Source organism: Oryzias latipes, chromosome 3 (assembly GCF_002234675.1).
Source record: "Oryzias latipes chromosome 3, ASM223467v1".
NCBI classification, from domain to species: domain Eukaryota; kingdom Metazoa; phylum Chordata; class Actinopteri; order Beloniformes; family Adrianichthyidae; genus Oryzias; species Oryzias latipes.
In genome coordinates this window covers 23,580,459-23,595,057 of record NC_019861.2, presented here as the reverse complement: position 1 = coordinate 23,595,057, position 14,599 = coordinate 23,580,459, and the positions used below count along the sequence as shown (strand labels likewise).

General features: G+C 36.7%; 1 protein-coding gene across 2 annotated transcripts in view; it reads left to right on the top strand.

Moving 5' to 3' along the window:
- Positions 1 to 11,918, top strand: part of csmd1 (CUB and Sushi multiple domains 1) — a 416,037-nt gene extending 404,119 nt beyond the window's left edge. Inside the window, exons 59-62 of one of the 2 annotated variants that reach the window (XM_023953531.1) lie at positions 698 to 785; positions 1,024 to 1,150; positions 2,756 to 2,818; positions 5,637 to 11,918. In XM_023953531.1, the coding sequence (XP_023809299.1) occupies positions 698 to 785; positions 1,024 to 1,150; positions 2,756 to 2,818; positions 5,637 to 5,796 (438 nt within the window). In that variant the 3' untranslated portion in view covers positions 5,797 to 11,918. The remainder of the gene's footprint in view (positions 1 to 697; positions 786 to 1,023; positions 1,151 to 2,755; positions 2,819 to 5,636) is intronic. The other variant, XM_023953530.1, reaches the window with a different exon arrangement.
- Positions 11,919 to 14,599: the final 2,681 nt, after the last annotated feature.

Genomic DNA, 14,599 nt, shown 5'->3' with positions numbered 1-14,599 from the left:
TGTGTTTGGATTGTCCCCTATTGTGGCAGCTTCTGCACTGTGTGTGTTGTTTAATGCTGTGAGCCATTTATGCTTCATTTTCCATACAAGGGAGTGGAAGGGGAGAAGGTAAAAACAGGAAAAAGATTACAGAATGAGGGGGGGGGGGGCTGATAGAGAAGGTGCTTATCGGATTTACCAAATGAGAACATTTTGGATTTCAGTTATGTAACACTAACAGCCCACTAACAGATTTACATTATTGCTGGAATTCTATTTACTTAATGCTCATTCATCTTTTGGAAAACTGAAGCTCTCTTGCAAAATTGTCCCGGCAAAACCAGATGCTTCATCTGGGATAACAGCAGTTAAATTGATCAGAACTAAAAATCGCTTTTAGTATGCTGAAAATGAATACCGTTCTATGAAAGAATGTTTTTGCTGCCATGGCAACATTAAATTGGTCCATTTTATCCTGTCTTCCATCAAATGTGCAGATAAGTAATTACAAGTAAAACAGAATGATTCTGAAATGAAACATGCAACTCTGTATTACACTTACTCCCCCTCCCCACCCAACCCGCAAATTATTTAAATGTAGGCCATAAACAGTAGCTAATGCTGCCTTTCCCAAAGGCTAATAAGATGCATTAATCATCAACAAATCAAACTGAAAGAACCCCAGAGTATTTGGCCTGAACTACCTTTTGTTTTCCAGGTCACTGCAGAGTCGGACCAGAAGACCTTTGTCTACCAGGGACACATTCACAGTAATGACTTTGGGAAGTTCCATCTGACAAGACAAGGTAAATCTATTTGGTATAATGAGCAATGTGTTTTTGCAACATTTTTAAAAAGTGTGCAATAATGTAGACTTCTTTTTGGAGGACAAAATTGAAGTAGTAGTATTTTAAGTAGTTAAAATAAGTACATTTAAATGTAATTTAAAGCAAACCCAAGTAAAAGATGCAGACCAGCAATGCAGCAAGATGTTTTGAAATGCTATATTAGTTTACGTGTTGCTTTTTCTGTGTGTAAATCTAGGTCCCGTTACCATGGCAATGGACCCATCTAACCCGTACACAAACAGCAGCTCTGTGGCGGCAGCCATCTTAGTTCCTTTCTTTGCGCTCATCCTCTCTGGATTTGCATTCTACCTCTACAAACACAGGTAATCTACATCTTAAAAAAACAAACAATAATATTTTTATTTTCTTTTTTTGCTATTAAGCAATTATCAATTAAGAAAACCCTGTAAGTTGGCCTGTATTAAGCCTGGTGTAACGTTATTAAACAATAGTTAATACATCCTTCTTAAAATTAGCACAACACGTGTTACGTGTTTGCCTTCCTCTTTCTACTCACTCGCACATCCCGGCGGTGTTAAAGGCACCACAACAATCCTAGAACATAATAGTTATTTTACAGAACCACAGAGAGCCGCAACACAGGGATAAAAAGAGGCGCTGTTTGCCGACCTCTGACCTAGATAAACAAGGACCACCTCCAATGCTATTGACCTATTGGATATGGGTGTACACTGGACTCTGGACTGCTATTATTTGAAGCAGAGGAGAAAACTTTGTTCTTAGGAGGACATAGGTGTTGGTGGCATGAGTGAGGAAGATGAAGGTAACGCCTACAGGGCCTGGTGGGTCCCTGTGGCGATCCCTACAGGGACAGCCAGAAGGCAAAAAAGATTTATTTCATTAACACAAAAAACACTTGACATTCGTCTAAATTACCTAAACAATTTTAAAATATCTTTAAATTAAACATGCCTTTGTTTATATATTGTATCTTCATGATTATTTCCTTAAAAAACAGGCTATAAAAGCAAAGTTTATAATCACCAACTTAAAGACAAAGAAACCAGTAGTAAAAAACAAATGTCCCATTAAAAAAAAGCATTTGGAAATGGATACCTTTTTTAAAGCTCTACTTCAACCCTATTATTCTTACTCTATTGTGTGGTGTAGATTTCTGTAACGCTGTGCTGTGCAAAATCCTCATCAGCTTCATTGATTCTGCCTCTAAGCAGAAAACTATAAAAACCTAATTCATTGCCCGTCGTGTGAAAACAGCAACACAACATTCTTTTCAGACAATGTCTTTTACCGCTATCAAAGTAAACCGATGACAAAAAATACGTTCTGAATTTGCAAGCCAACAACTATATTAACACATAAGCTGGACAGTTTCACAGCATATTGTGGTTTAGACTGAATGTTTTTATCTTTTAGACCATAAAGATAGATGTAGCAGTCCCAAAATAAACCAAACAATAAGTAATAAGAAATCCATAAAAAGTTGAATAAAAAAGGTGTAGACTGCATTGTGCATTGCCTTTATATATGGGATACTTAGACTCAAATACAAAGGTGTCTTTGCTTTTCTATTTTAAGACATGTGTGAAACATTTAGGAGTTTAGATATTTGTTTGCAGCTATATTCTGTCCATCTCATAAAAGGATTGTTTCACATAAATCTGTTTGTTTGTCAGCTATAAAACCCTTGTCCTGGAATAATCCATATTATTTGATTCATGTGATGTTTAGACATCCCAATATCTTTTTTCTATTATTGTGAATTCAGACAACAGGGATGAGTGGGCCGGTGCACAGATATCAGCAGTGTTGTGTATTTACCATAATGCATTATCACAAAATTGAAATTTCTGTCTCACTTCACAAAATATTTTCTTTTTACAACTGAATTGCCTTTTTAGCAGTGCCTATTGCTAGCTGATGGTGATAAAGCTGATGGTTGTATGCAGGACATTGTCTGCTGACACAGATGACAATGAGAGACCAAAAGACACCTGGGGGCCTGGCGGCAGGTAAGACATGGCACCTGTCATCCCTCTGGTTTAAAGAGCAACCAGACCCTTCGCCCGCCGCCACATCCTCCGTCAAGCTTTCCATTTCTCGCTTTTAGTTATGAAAACTTTTTTTCTTACTATTTGGAAAGGCTGCACTGTTACAAAAAAACGGTTAAAACTGAGGTAAATAATATTCTAAAAAAAACACTTGTTGAAATTTAAGAGAAATTTATTTTAAAAAATAAAGATGAAGAAGTTTGTAGCTTCGTAAAGCAGTGCAGCCCTCCTTTTTCAAAACTGCAACGTTACACAAAACCTTTTATTTTGTCTTCTTTTGTCCTCATTGTCATTTCTCTGTCAGCATAACATCATCAAGAGCAATCTTTGAACCATCAAAAATGTGATTGAACCAAGTTACATGTTGATAGACCGGTGTTTCAAGCCCTGCTTGATTCTGCATCTCTTCCCTCTACGCTGCAGACAAACTCCCACTAATACAACGTCAAACCAGTATAAATGCCGTACTTTTACATGTAAAGCCGCAAAACAAACCAGAAAGCAGCAGCAGTGAGATGTGTGTGTGTGTGTGCTGTGCAGTTTTTCTTGCTGCAGCTCGTCTGTCTGCAGAGTATCTATAATGCTGTCAAAGCAATTATGCGTCCCGTTTTTCATTCTACCAATAAAATGAAACCATTGCACCCACAGCCATGACGGGTGCAGTGATTTAAGCTACTGCCATGCAGGGAGGTCTATGCTGGGTGTTGGGTGTGCAGTTTTGTAAAGTAATGGCTTGAACATGTTGGGCAGGCTTAGTGGCTCCCCAGGGTTGGATTTCTACCAGTGCTCACCCGGGCGCACACACACAAGCACTCGTACGAACATACACTCTTAATGAGGTCAGAATCCAACCGCAGCAGCATTCCTCCCCGCTAATAGTTTCACAGGGTTTGGAGTGAGTGATTACATCTAACTGGATTATAGAGCCTGATTATCTAAAGGAATAATCTGCCACAAACAGACAAATTAGCAGCGGTAAACTTTATTTCCCAGTAAAACCTAGTAAACCCCTACAGTCGTTTTTCTAGAAAGTTCATCTTTAGATGTACTCATCAACAGCAAATATGAATCATCATTTCTGACCTACAACTGAGACGCTTGATAGGATGCACACTAACTTATTTATGCCCGAAAGGCAGATTGATGCCAGTCAGCTCAACGACTTTATCAAGAAATGGTTTATTTCTGACAGATTTCTCCGGAATTTTCCCCTTTTTCAGCCAACAGCTCACTCTTTTTCCAGAATGACTGAGAAGTTACTTAGAAACATTGTGCCCTTTTTTATCTAGGTATCAATCGATTTGAATAATGAATTAAATCCATATTTTATGTTTTTAGATTTGTTTATAAATCTTGCAAATTTCTTTTAAGTGTGATTGGTTCTAGAAGATTATATTATTCATCTCCCTGAACCGGCTAGAGTGAAGGGCTCTAATAGAACATGCAGTGAAAATGAACATGGAGTATGCAAAAATGAAGGAAAAAGATAACCACATTTTTAAAAGCAGAAAATGCTTTTAGAATTTTTTTTTTTTTTTACACTTAAGCTATTCTTTGTTTTCATACTTATATTGTTCCTACAAGTGGAATCAAGTTTTAAACAGAAGAAGCCATGCGTAAAGGTCTGCATTGAGCACATTTACCCCTTAATCCCATTTGAAGAAATATTAAATAAGGATATGTTGTGGAGTATGTTTATGTGTCTGGACATGTTTAAAACGAAGATGAAATTACATGCCCTGCGACAGACTGGGGAACTGTCCAGGGTGTACCCTGCTTTTGCCCACAAGTGGCCGAGATAGGCTCCAGCAGCTCCGAGACCCCCAAAGGGATAAAACGGCAGAAGATGAATGAATGAATGAATGAAATTACATTTCAATAAAACTTTTTTATAAAAAATCTTTTTTTTTATTTATTTTTTTGTCCACAATATGTTACATTGCAAGTAAAATAACAAACATGTCTCATTAGATTAATTAATTTTGTGTTGTAAATAAACTAACCAGGATTCAAACCAATTTTTTTTTTTTCCTGGACGTACATTTATGTAATGCTGGTAAATTCAAAGTGAAAGAAATCTGACTTTGCAAACTTTTGGTGCAGAGTTTGGGAAATTGGGATGTAGAAACATAAGGGTACAGAAAGCCCGAAAGTAAAGTTGCTAACTTCACCAAAGGATCATTTATGTGCAAAATGTTTCCTTTTTTATTTTTTTTTAGTCTGATGTTATTTTGGCTTTTAGGCAGTATATCTGATCATACATTTAATAATTATTTATTTTCAAATTTTCTGTGAATAATAAATGTTAAAAATAGAAAATAACTTATTTTGAGCAGAAACAACTTTAGCTTGTCTTATAGATCTGTCCTGTATCAAACGTTTTCTTGCTTAATTTTCTATTATCTTTAGAGACAGTTGGAGAGAAGAACATCTCAAATAACTTCACTTATTCTAGATTATCCTGGAAAGTTATGTTTGGATGTATTTTATTAGTATATATTACAATACCGAGTAAGAAATTCTTAATAAGATAAAAGTTTTACCTTTTTAAAAGGTAAAAATAAACTTTAAACATTTTTAAATGGGACTAAGTGAAAGAAACGCACATAAAAAGAGATAATAATGCATTGTTTTCAAGCAACATTTTTAAACTTCATTTATGTATTTTGTGTTAAGGGTGCCTGTCCAGTTTGGTTGTCAACTGTAAATATTGAAAAACGTATAAATGTAAGACAAAATCCTGCTGTTAATGCAATGTTAATGTTTTTCTGTGTTTCAGGACACGTCCAAAGGTCCAGTTTAATGGATATGTGGGCCATGAGAGCTCCAATGGCCAGGCATCCTTTGAAAATCCAATGTATGACACCAACATGAAGCCCACCGAAGCTAAGGCAGTTCGATTTGATACCACACTGAACACAGTGTGCACTGTAGTGTAGTCCAGCAAAGCTACCACTGCCTTTAAAGTGGTTTAATCCAACCTCCATGTTGTAGTCTGCAGTGTGGTGTTACCACACAAAAGAGGAAAAGCAAACTCAATATTTTGACTTGTCACCATGAGCAGCCTTCGTGTAGCATGCTGGTCCCCACCCAGCATTATTTGCACAGTAATGCAGCTCTGCTCCGCCTTCCTCGTCTGAGATGGGAAAATAGAGAATATAACTTGAAACCTGTTAGCAATGATGTCGTCAAGTCGCTGTTTGGGTGAGGCACTGTGCAGAAAAACCCACATAGATCATGTTAAGGAACTTCTTCCCAGAGCACACCCATCCAAGTTTTGCTGAAGTCTAATACAACCAACCCTACTTATGCATGAAAGGCGATCCGTATGGTCAGAGTCATTTGGCCCTTTTAATATTTCCTCCTATGAAAAAGTAGCTTCACATAAATCCAACTCTTTGTTCCAAATTTGCACAGTGGTATATTAACTCCCATGGGTTTGAAGGATGGGGTCTTTAACCCGTGAGGGAAGCACAAATATTCCACCCTTCAGCCTCTTCCGGACTTTGGATGGTTCTTGTACGTAAGCATAAACCATCACTCCTGCTGGACCAAATATTCTCCCACTGAACTTTCATCTTCTGAGCTTAATATGAATAGTTTCTAAATGATACACATCACATTGTCTGTTTTGACAGACTGCAATTCTGGATACACAGACGGCATGTTGACAGCCGAATGCACTTCTTCCAAGATTAGACTCCATAAAGCAGAAATACTAATGGTGAATTGGCAGTAACAATGCTGAACTAATGCCAAACAAGACAGGCTAAATTAGGGTTGTAGATAACTTTATAATGTTTTAGCCTTCTCAGACAGCTTAATGACTCTTAATCTAGCAGGACAATCACAGAATAAAGAAAGTTAAGTTGCTAGTTAATAATTGGTTTTTAAACAGACTGTTGTCTGACTTTCTCCACAATGTTCCTGTTATGACAACCCTCCATTAAATTAAAGTAAGACAGGCTAAATCAGCAAAACAAGCTCTTGCAAACAGTGTTCAACTTCCAATGTTCTCCACCACATATGAACCAGCTCTTCAAGGGTTTGAACACATACTAATGATATACATCATGCCTAAATAGAGTTGGCTGGCTGTGCTGAAATACAAAACCATACATCAGCCCAGAGTTGCTCTTTGGTTCATGCTGTGTACTGGTTTCCAGAGACTTGTCAAACACAATCAAAGATTCTTGCTCCTGGACTGGCCACAGTTCTGTGTTTCTGAACAAGTGGAAGCCTGGAGGCAATAAGCTGTCAGGATCTTCGAATGCTGCAATCAGCTGTGGGCAAATCCAGGGAGTTATTTGTCCTCCTGTATCTCTGATCCAGACCATCAGTCAAGAGATTCTTCTTTTTTTCCTCTTTTTTTTTTTTTTCTTTTCCTAGCGGTTTTCTTTTCTACCAGAAAACTTGGAAATAAATGAACTGATCAGCAGACAGACGTGCTGAAAGAAACTGGACAAATGGACTCAGACAAAGGAAACTTCTTTCAGTGGAAAAGGAGACAAGGACATGTTGCTGTGGAAACGTAGACAAACATCTTTGTCTAATTGTCTCTTGTGGCATTTTTCTTCAGTGAAGATATTAATTAACAGACTCGTATGTTCAAAAACCCAGTGGCCCCTTGGGTTTTCCCAGACCAATGCTGCTGGGGACCCAAAAACATAAACTTCATATGAACCGCACAAATTTTGCACTGTTTTCATTTTGTTTGTTTGATTGTTTTGGTTGTTTGTTTTGTTTTTCAACTGAAATTAGATGGGGAAAAAAGCAGGTTTTTTGAGATGGTTTTGGAAAAACTACTCGTATAAAAAAAGAGTTTTATTAAAGAGTATTATCTATAAAATGATGACAAAACGTCTAAATACAGGGTTACAAAGTGTTTGTATATACACACATTTGTATTTGTTGTCCCTGCTAGCAGGTTTTACAACACTGTAGTGCTTATTTTTCTTGTCTTGGCCACTAAGCTAGCCAACAAAAACGTTGGGTACCGTTTACCTTTGGACCACCAATCGAAGCAGTCAGAATACCACATGAAAATGTCCTAACTTTAGCTGTTTCTGAACACTCGTACCCTTTTCCTACTTATTCATTCTCGTTTTCTAAACCAGCTCTACTCGGAACTTAAAGCTAACTCACTTTTTTGCAGTTGCAAGCAGGTAAGAGGAGACAAAACCGTATTGGTTTTCAGAAACAGCTATTTTTGTAAACCTGCTTAAAAATAGCATTTTCTTGTGTTTCTGCTCAAACCACAGTGCATCCTTTTAATGCATTACACCTCAGATGCACTTGATTTCATTTGAACACTTCTTTTTGAAGAGCACAGCATTAGTACTTTCTCAAGAGAAAGGTCAAACAGACAGTATAGAGACAACATGCACAATTAGGGTTGTTAAACAATTGTTGTCCCCCAGAGGCCCGATATCATTTAAGAATAACCTCGTGTTGAGAGATTAAGTCTAATCCTGCTTATCAGAGCTGGAAGGTCACTGCAACAACTACATAGGCTTAGCAATCGCAACTTGTCTTTTAGTTCCTTGAATTTTCTGTCTGCCACTCTAATCCCTTTCAGTCTACAGGATCAGAGAAAGTTTCAGTTTCAAATCACTTCCAAAATTCGTTATGTCTTGCAGTGTCCTGTCAATTTTTTTGTTCTTTTTTAAAGATGCTGCACTTGGTTTAGATCACAGATGTAACTTCTTTGTGTGTCTTTTTGTGTCATCATGCCTGATTCATGCGTCACTCCCAACATTTTACCATTAAGTTGACATGTCAACAGTTTGCTTTGACCTGCATGACAAATTATTTTTGTTCAATGCCAAATTGTATTTGTTCTCCACATTTTCAGTTGACCACTCCCCATGTCTCCGTAAGAAAAAGGTTTTTTCATTGGAGCAGAATGCGATGCAAGAAAGAGATTTACAGGAATCCTCTAATGAAAGCTTTATCCAGCCAAAGGCAACACTGTGCCTGAGACAAGTCTTTTATTTAAAGCAGACACAAGCAGCAGTAAAGTAAGATTTCCCCCCAAACTCAAATGCTGAAAAAGCACTAGGAGTGCTTCGCATCCCCTTGCACCAAGATTATTATTCATTAATGAACACAAAATGTAGTTTTTGCTCAAATATTCAGCTTATTTATTAGAAAAATCAAACATGAATTCTGCAAAAAGTACTGAAAAAATGTTGATTATAAATAAAATAACTATGAGACATTTTTTTGCATTCCATACTATACTGGTAGCAGAGAGGGCTGCACAGAAAAAAAACCATCCAAAGACTTTAAATAACACTTGCAATATGTCAGCGAGGCAGATAAAGCCTGTTCAGAAACTTTACACAGAAATAAACGAGGCATGTGTAAACAAAAATAGAACATCTGCTCACAGTCATGAGCCCCCTCTCAGTTTTATTAGAGGAGTGCACTCTGTGCCTCTGTTTTTAATTGATTTAATTAATTGAGCTGAGATTTCATATGGAGTCAAGAGCTCATAATAGCGGCTCAAAATTAGAGGCAGCAAGCTTTCCTCAGACGTAATAAAAGGTATCATTTTTATCAATTATAGAAAAAGATTTGGTTTCCTGGTGTGCCTGCCAGGCTCTGTTTTTTATTTGTGTTAGAAAAGAAACTCCAGTGTAAAACGCAGTTTTTATACCTTGTGTACTACCTGGATTTTAACCAAATCTCCAGCGATTTTTTTTTTTCCTGCTTCATATTCAAATTGCCAACACAGATTTTCCATAAAATATCCAAAACAGCTGCACAGGTGAAGCTATGTATATAAAAAAGAGACATTAGTTCAACAAACACAGTTTTGGCTTTTTAGCAGTTCAGACAAAGGAATTAAAAGCCCAAACAAAGACACATTGTTCTGCAGCTGTGCACAGGAATCTGGATATGAGATAACAAGAATATACAGAAGCTTAAACAGCATGTTGTGCAAATTGCATAGTTTTATGATTGTGTGATTCACAAAACACAACAGTATATTAAAAATAGGTTACAGAGATCCGGCCAATAGACTGTTAATGGGGTTTATATTTCCTTTTTACTTTAGCATAAGAACATTAGGGCAGGCTGCAGTTTACATACTGTCCTCTGGGTATGTGTTGCATCATCTAAGAAATTCAATGGAGATGCATCCAGACATACCAATTGAATCCCACTGCATTTGAGTGGTGTAGGATAAGAAACATTGCCCAAATGCAAAGCATCTGATGCTGCTGCAAATCAAACATTTTATTTCATTAGTTGTCTTTTTGAATTCAGGAAGAAACGGATTTGGTGGATTTGGTCACTTTTTGAAAGCCTGTGCAGACATAATAAGCCTAAGTAATCAACAGCCTATTTTTCTTTTCTTTTTTTTTCCTTCTTTTTTTACCCCCTTACTGTAATAACTGAGGCTGTCTTTGGAAAGGAACATCTGAGATTACTGTGACATTGAAGAAGAGAAAGATTTAAAGCAGCAGGCTTTTAGTCATCTAAAGATTTGTGCAATTTAATACAAAAAATCACTTTTTTGTCAAATTTGGGCACACAGTTCCTTATTTAAAGTAATTGTCAAAAGAAACCAAAAATTGCAGAAAGACAGAGAGAAAAAAGTAAGATTTAAAAAAATATAATACATTTTCTTTCCATCTTCTATACAGACAAATTCTAAGGCCAAATAAAGCTTAAAGAAAATATTCTACTTAATAGTTTTAATCTTAACGTGTCTTTACTGAATCCCATTGCAAATTGAAAAATGTCTCCAAAAACAAGGCTACTGTAGGCCTCACTTATCGTCCTCATCAACAAATGATATGAACATGCAGTAAATGACTACAGTTTCTATGTATGTCTGAAACAATGTGTTTCCTTTTTGCTGTCACCAATGACACAGAAAGAAATACATGGCAGGTCTTTAACAGGAAAATTACTATCATCATTATTGTTTTTGTTTTGGGCTTCAAGCTGCCTCCGTTTTCATCATTGTCCTCCCTCATCTTCATCACATGCTGCTGAACTTGAAGTAGGTAAAAGAGAAAAAATACAAAATTTTGTACAGAAATCTATTTTTTATGGAGATTTGTTTAAAAAAATAAAGAAAAAAAACTGAAATTATTAAACATGCTGTACTTTTTATTAACAATGATGTAGGTACAAAAAAAGTGTTGGTAAGAAGTCACTGTTTTTACTCCTACACATCATGTAAAGCTCTAAAGTTCCAACTGAGTATGAGATGCAGTGTCATGCCATCTCTATTGTCCATTAGGGCTGCTTTTACACAAGAACAGAAAACACAGCAAAAATGTATTTATTTTCCTCCATAATGAGAAAAAGCAATTTGCTGTTTCAAATGTGTTTCCCATTTAAAGGGTTGGCATGTAGTTTCTCTTAAAAAATTAAAGCTTTTACTGTCATTGCAAATGATGGATTTCAAAAAATGACAACAAATTTGCACAGGAGCTGAGTTGCCTGACAATTAGAATCTTCACAATGAAATGTATTAAAAAGAAATTTGAATTACTTGTGCTTTTAGGCCGTGATGTCATGCAGACTAAAGAGGTTAAAACAATCCTATTGTTTTTGTGTAAGAGCAGCCTATGTGTGGCTGATCCTTGTGGGTATATCTGAGATGGGTAACTTTCCCAGGCACAAAAGTTTTTGGATAACTCAAACACTCTGCATCCCAAAATGTGGCCTCTTGCCTGAACAGGGAGGAGGAGGTTTCTTTATAATCAGTTTACCTCAGAACATTCAAAAGTATTACTGTTGGGCTTTAGCAGCATTAGAAAAATTGGCAACAGTTATTAAAGATCCCTTCCTTTGTTGTTTTATTTATTTTATTTTTGGGGGCCAACAGAACTACCCTGGTATTTTGTAAGTTTTGTGAGAATGGAAAATCCCTTTTTAAATGTTCCTCAAAGATTATATGAGAGAGATAATGTTATATTATAGAGGGTTTAACCAATATTTGAATGCAGCTTCGCCAACTGCTGTTAAAGAGACTCACAGTTTATCAGATATTTTGGAGACATTATTTGAGAATAAAGTTTTTGATACAATAATCCTACATGTTCAGTTGTTTTCTTTGAACTGTCGTCATGAAATGAAGTCAGTTATGGTACTTTTTTTTTTTTCAATCTCAGCGAAAAATGAATGTAAGATTTAATGCTGTTCATGGTTGATTATCAGGATGCTTTTGCATAGATCAATTAGATTGAAAATCTTTAAAACAAATTGGTAAGAAACAATTGATTACAAATTCAGCAGACATCGATGTAGTTGTGCAACAGAAAGAGCCTTTTTCAAATCGAGCAAAACATCAAAAGTGATAATAAAAAAACAGCTCAAGCTCCAAGTCCCTACATAACTTAAGTGGACATCATCTATGTATTTGCCTTGTTTGAGGTTAAAGGGGATAACGCATACATTTCTGTAGTAACTACTAGTAAGTCCTATCACTTTCTGAAGATAATTAGAAAATTTCAGACCTTCCATGAGATTCTGAAAGAAAAATATGAAGCTAGAAATGGAGAGGATGTATTGACTAGAGTCTTCTCTGCCTGATTAAACAGCTTTTGGAAAATGAGAGATTGGATTAAAAAAAGCAAAGTGAGAGTTATGTTTACTTCACCCATGGGTCCATCCACCTGCCAGGCAGAAGATACCCCCCAAAACGCACAAAATTGAGATCTTAGCCAATCAAAACATCTGTTGTTGTTTTTTTCTTAATTAGTTTTTTATACATTCATCCATTTTTCTAAACCAACTAAATCCCTTTTGGGGTCATTGGGTTGCTGGAGCCTATCCCTGCTACTGTTGGGCAACAGTGGGCACATAAACACACACTCTGACATTTACATGCACCCAATTTAGTCTCATCAATCAACTATGAAGCATATTTTTTGACAGTGGGAGGAAGCCAGAGCATGCACGAGGAGAACATACAAACTTCACACACAAAGAATCTAGCCGGGATTCGAACCAAGGCCTTTTTACTCTGAGGTGAGAGTGCTGACTGTTCCACCCCTGTGCAGCCAGATAAGGTTTTAATGAAAAGAAAATATAGAAATAAACATTTAGAACGTTTTTGACAACAAGATGTGACTGTTTTTGGCGTGAAGCTTACTACTTAACATAGAAGTGAAATGGAAATTATTCCCTTATAAAACTAGCTTTCTGTGTTTGTTTGTTTTTTTGAGAAACTACATTTTGTATTTCCATGATTGCCACAAACCTATGAAGAGAAAATGGAGGCCTGGTTTTACCTGAGTTCTAATTATAGGCTGTTGTAGTGAAAGGTTACTTTCTTTTCTCAGCATTTTCTTTTTTCTTATTGAAATCTCAAGAGAATGTCTTTGTGCATTGTGCAGTTTTAATCAGCACAATGTGCTATCCAAAGCAAGTGGCTCTTTGTAACTGGAAGGCTCCTATTGTTTTCATCATGGCTCTCCAGCTGATGCTGACCCATCCTTTGAGAGATGTAATCAAATAATAAAAGGTGTCTTTACGTTGTCTTAAAGGAGAGGAATCACTGATAGGTAAGAAGGGGGTCTCATCAAGGAAATATGCAAAACAATTAAGGAGCAGTACAACGGCTCCCTGAAAGTGTCTGCCATCACCAACCTTATAATGCAACTGTTTACATGAATGCCAGGACTAACATTTTTATTAAATAATAATAGTAGTTTTATCCACAATAACCCCCTAAGTATCTCATATAAACATAAGTGTTCGATCACTGGAAGTTTACAGATTTTCCTCCAAACATGTGAGGACATTTTCTTGTTAGTCTACTTTTGCTTTTGAACTTTGTAATAAATTATCCAAACCCCTCTGTGTAAGCTTAACACAAATGATAACCATCATGGATTCAGATAAGATCAACAATAAAATGTTTAATTGGTGTTTGTAATTTGATGAAACCTGGAACAAAACAGGGATCATTTCCCCTGGAAAGGATATGTTTTTGTTTGTTTTTTGATTAATAATTGTTAAAATGCACATGCTTAGCAGTTTTTTTATTTTGTTGACAAAGATTTTTTGTCAGTCTTTGTCAAAAGCATTTATCCCTGACAAAAGCAAATGATAATTTAATCAACACTACAGCAAAAGGGATTTTGTTGATGTATAAAAACAAGACAAAAATGCATTGAAATTATGTCATCCAATCAGAGCAACTGTTGATGATAGAAGGCAGTAAGTAACGCAAAAAGATCCCAATGAAATGAATGGAAGCCTTGAATTTACTTGGTTACCTAGGAAGATGCTGCAAACAGTTTCCATGTAATGTGTTCCTGCAATGAAATTAGACATCTCTCCTTGTTTGGAGAAAGTGGACACACTGTTTTGAGTCATGTTATTCTGCAGGTCAGAGGACTGGCCTTCCACGAGGGATCTTCTACTTTTGAATACTCCTAAAAAGGTGACACCCTGTTTTGTCGGGCCATTTCTGACTTGCCAAGGTTACCAACCCGGTGTGTTTCCCCTACGTTGTACTCTGTCTCTCTGAGTCCATCAGATGTTTGATTCTTCCAGCCTGTTCGCTCCTCAGGGTTGGTGCCTGTTTTCCATCCCCTCTCCATCCAGTTCAGCGGTGGGGGCTCCATCATCAATCCTTCCAACAGGGTCATGGACTCCAATACCTGGGGGAGGGTTATGATCCTGAAGAGAAGCAAAAACCAATCCACGTATCTGTTGTTCATCTCTACCAAACTAAAGAACATCTGACTCGTCACTCTGGTTGTCGTT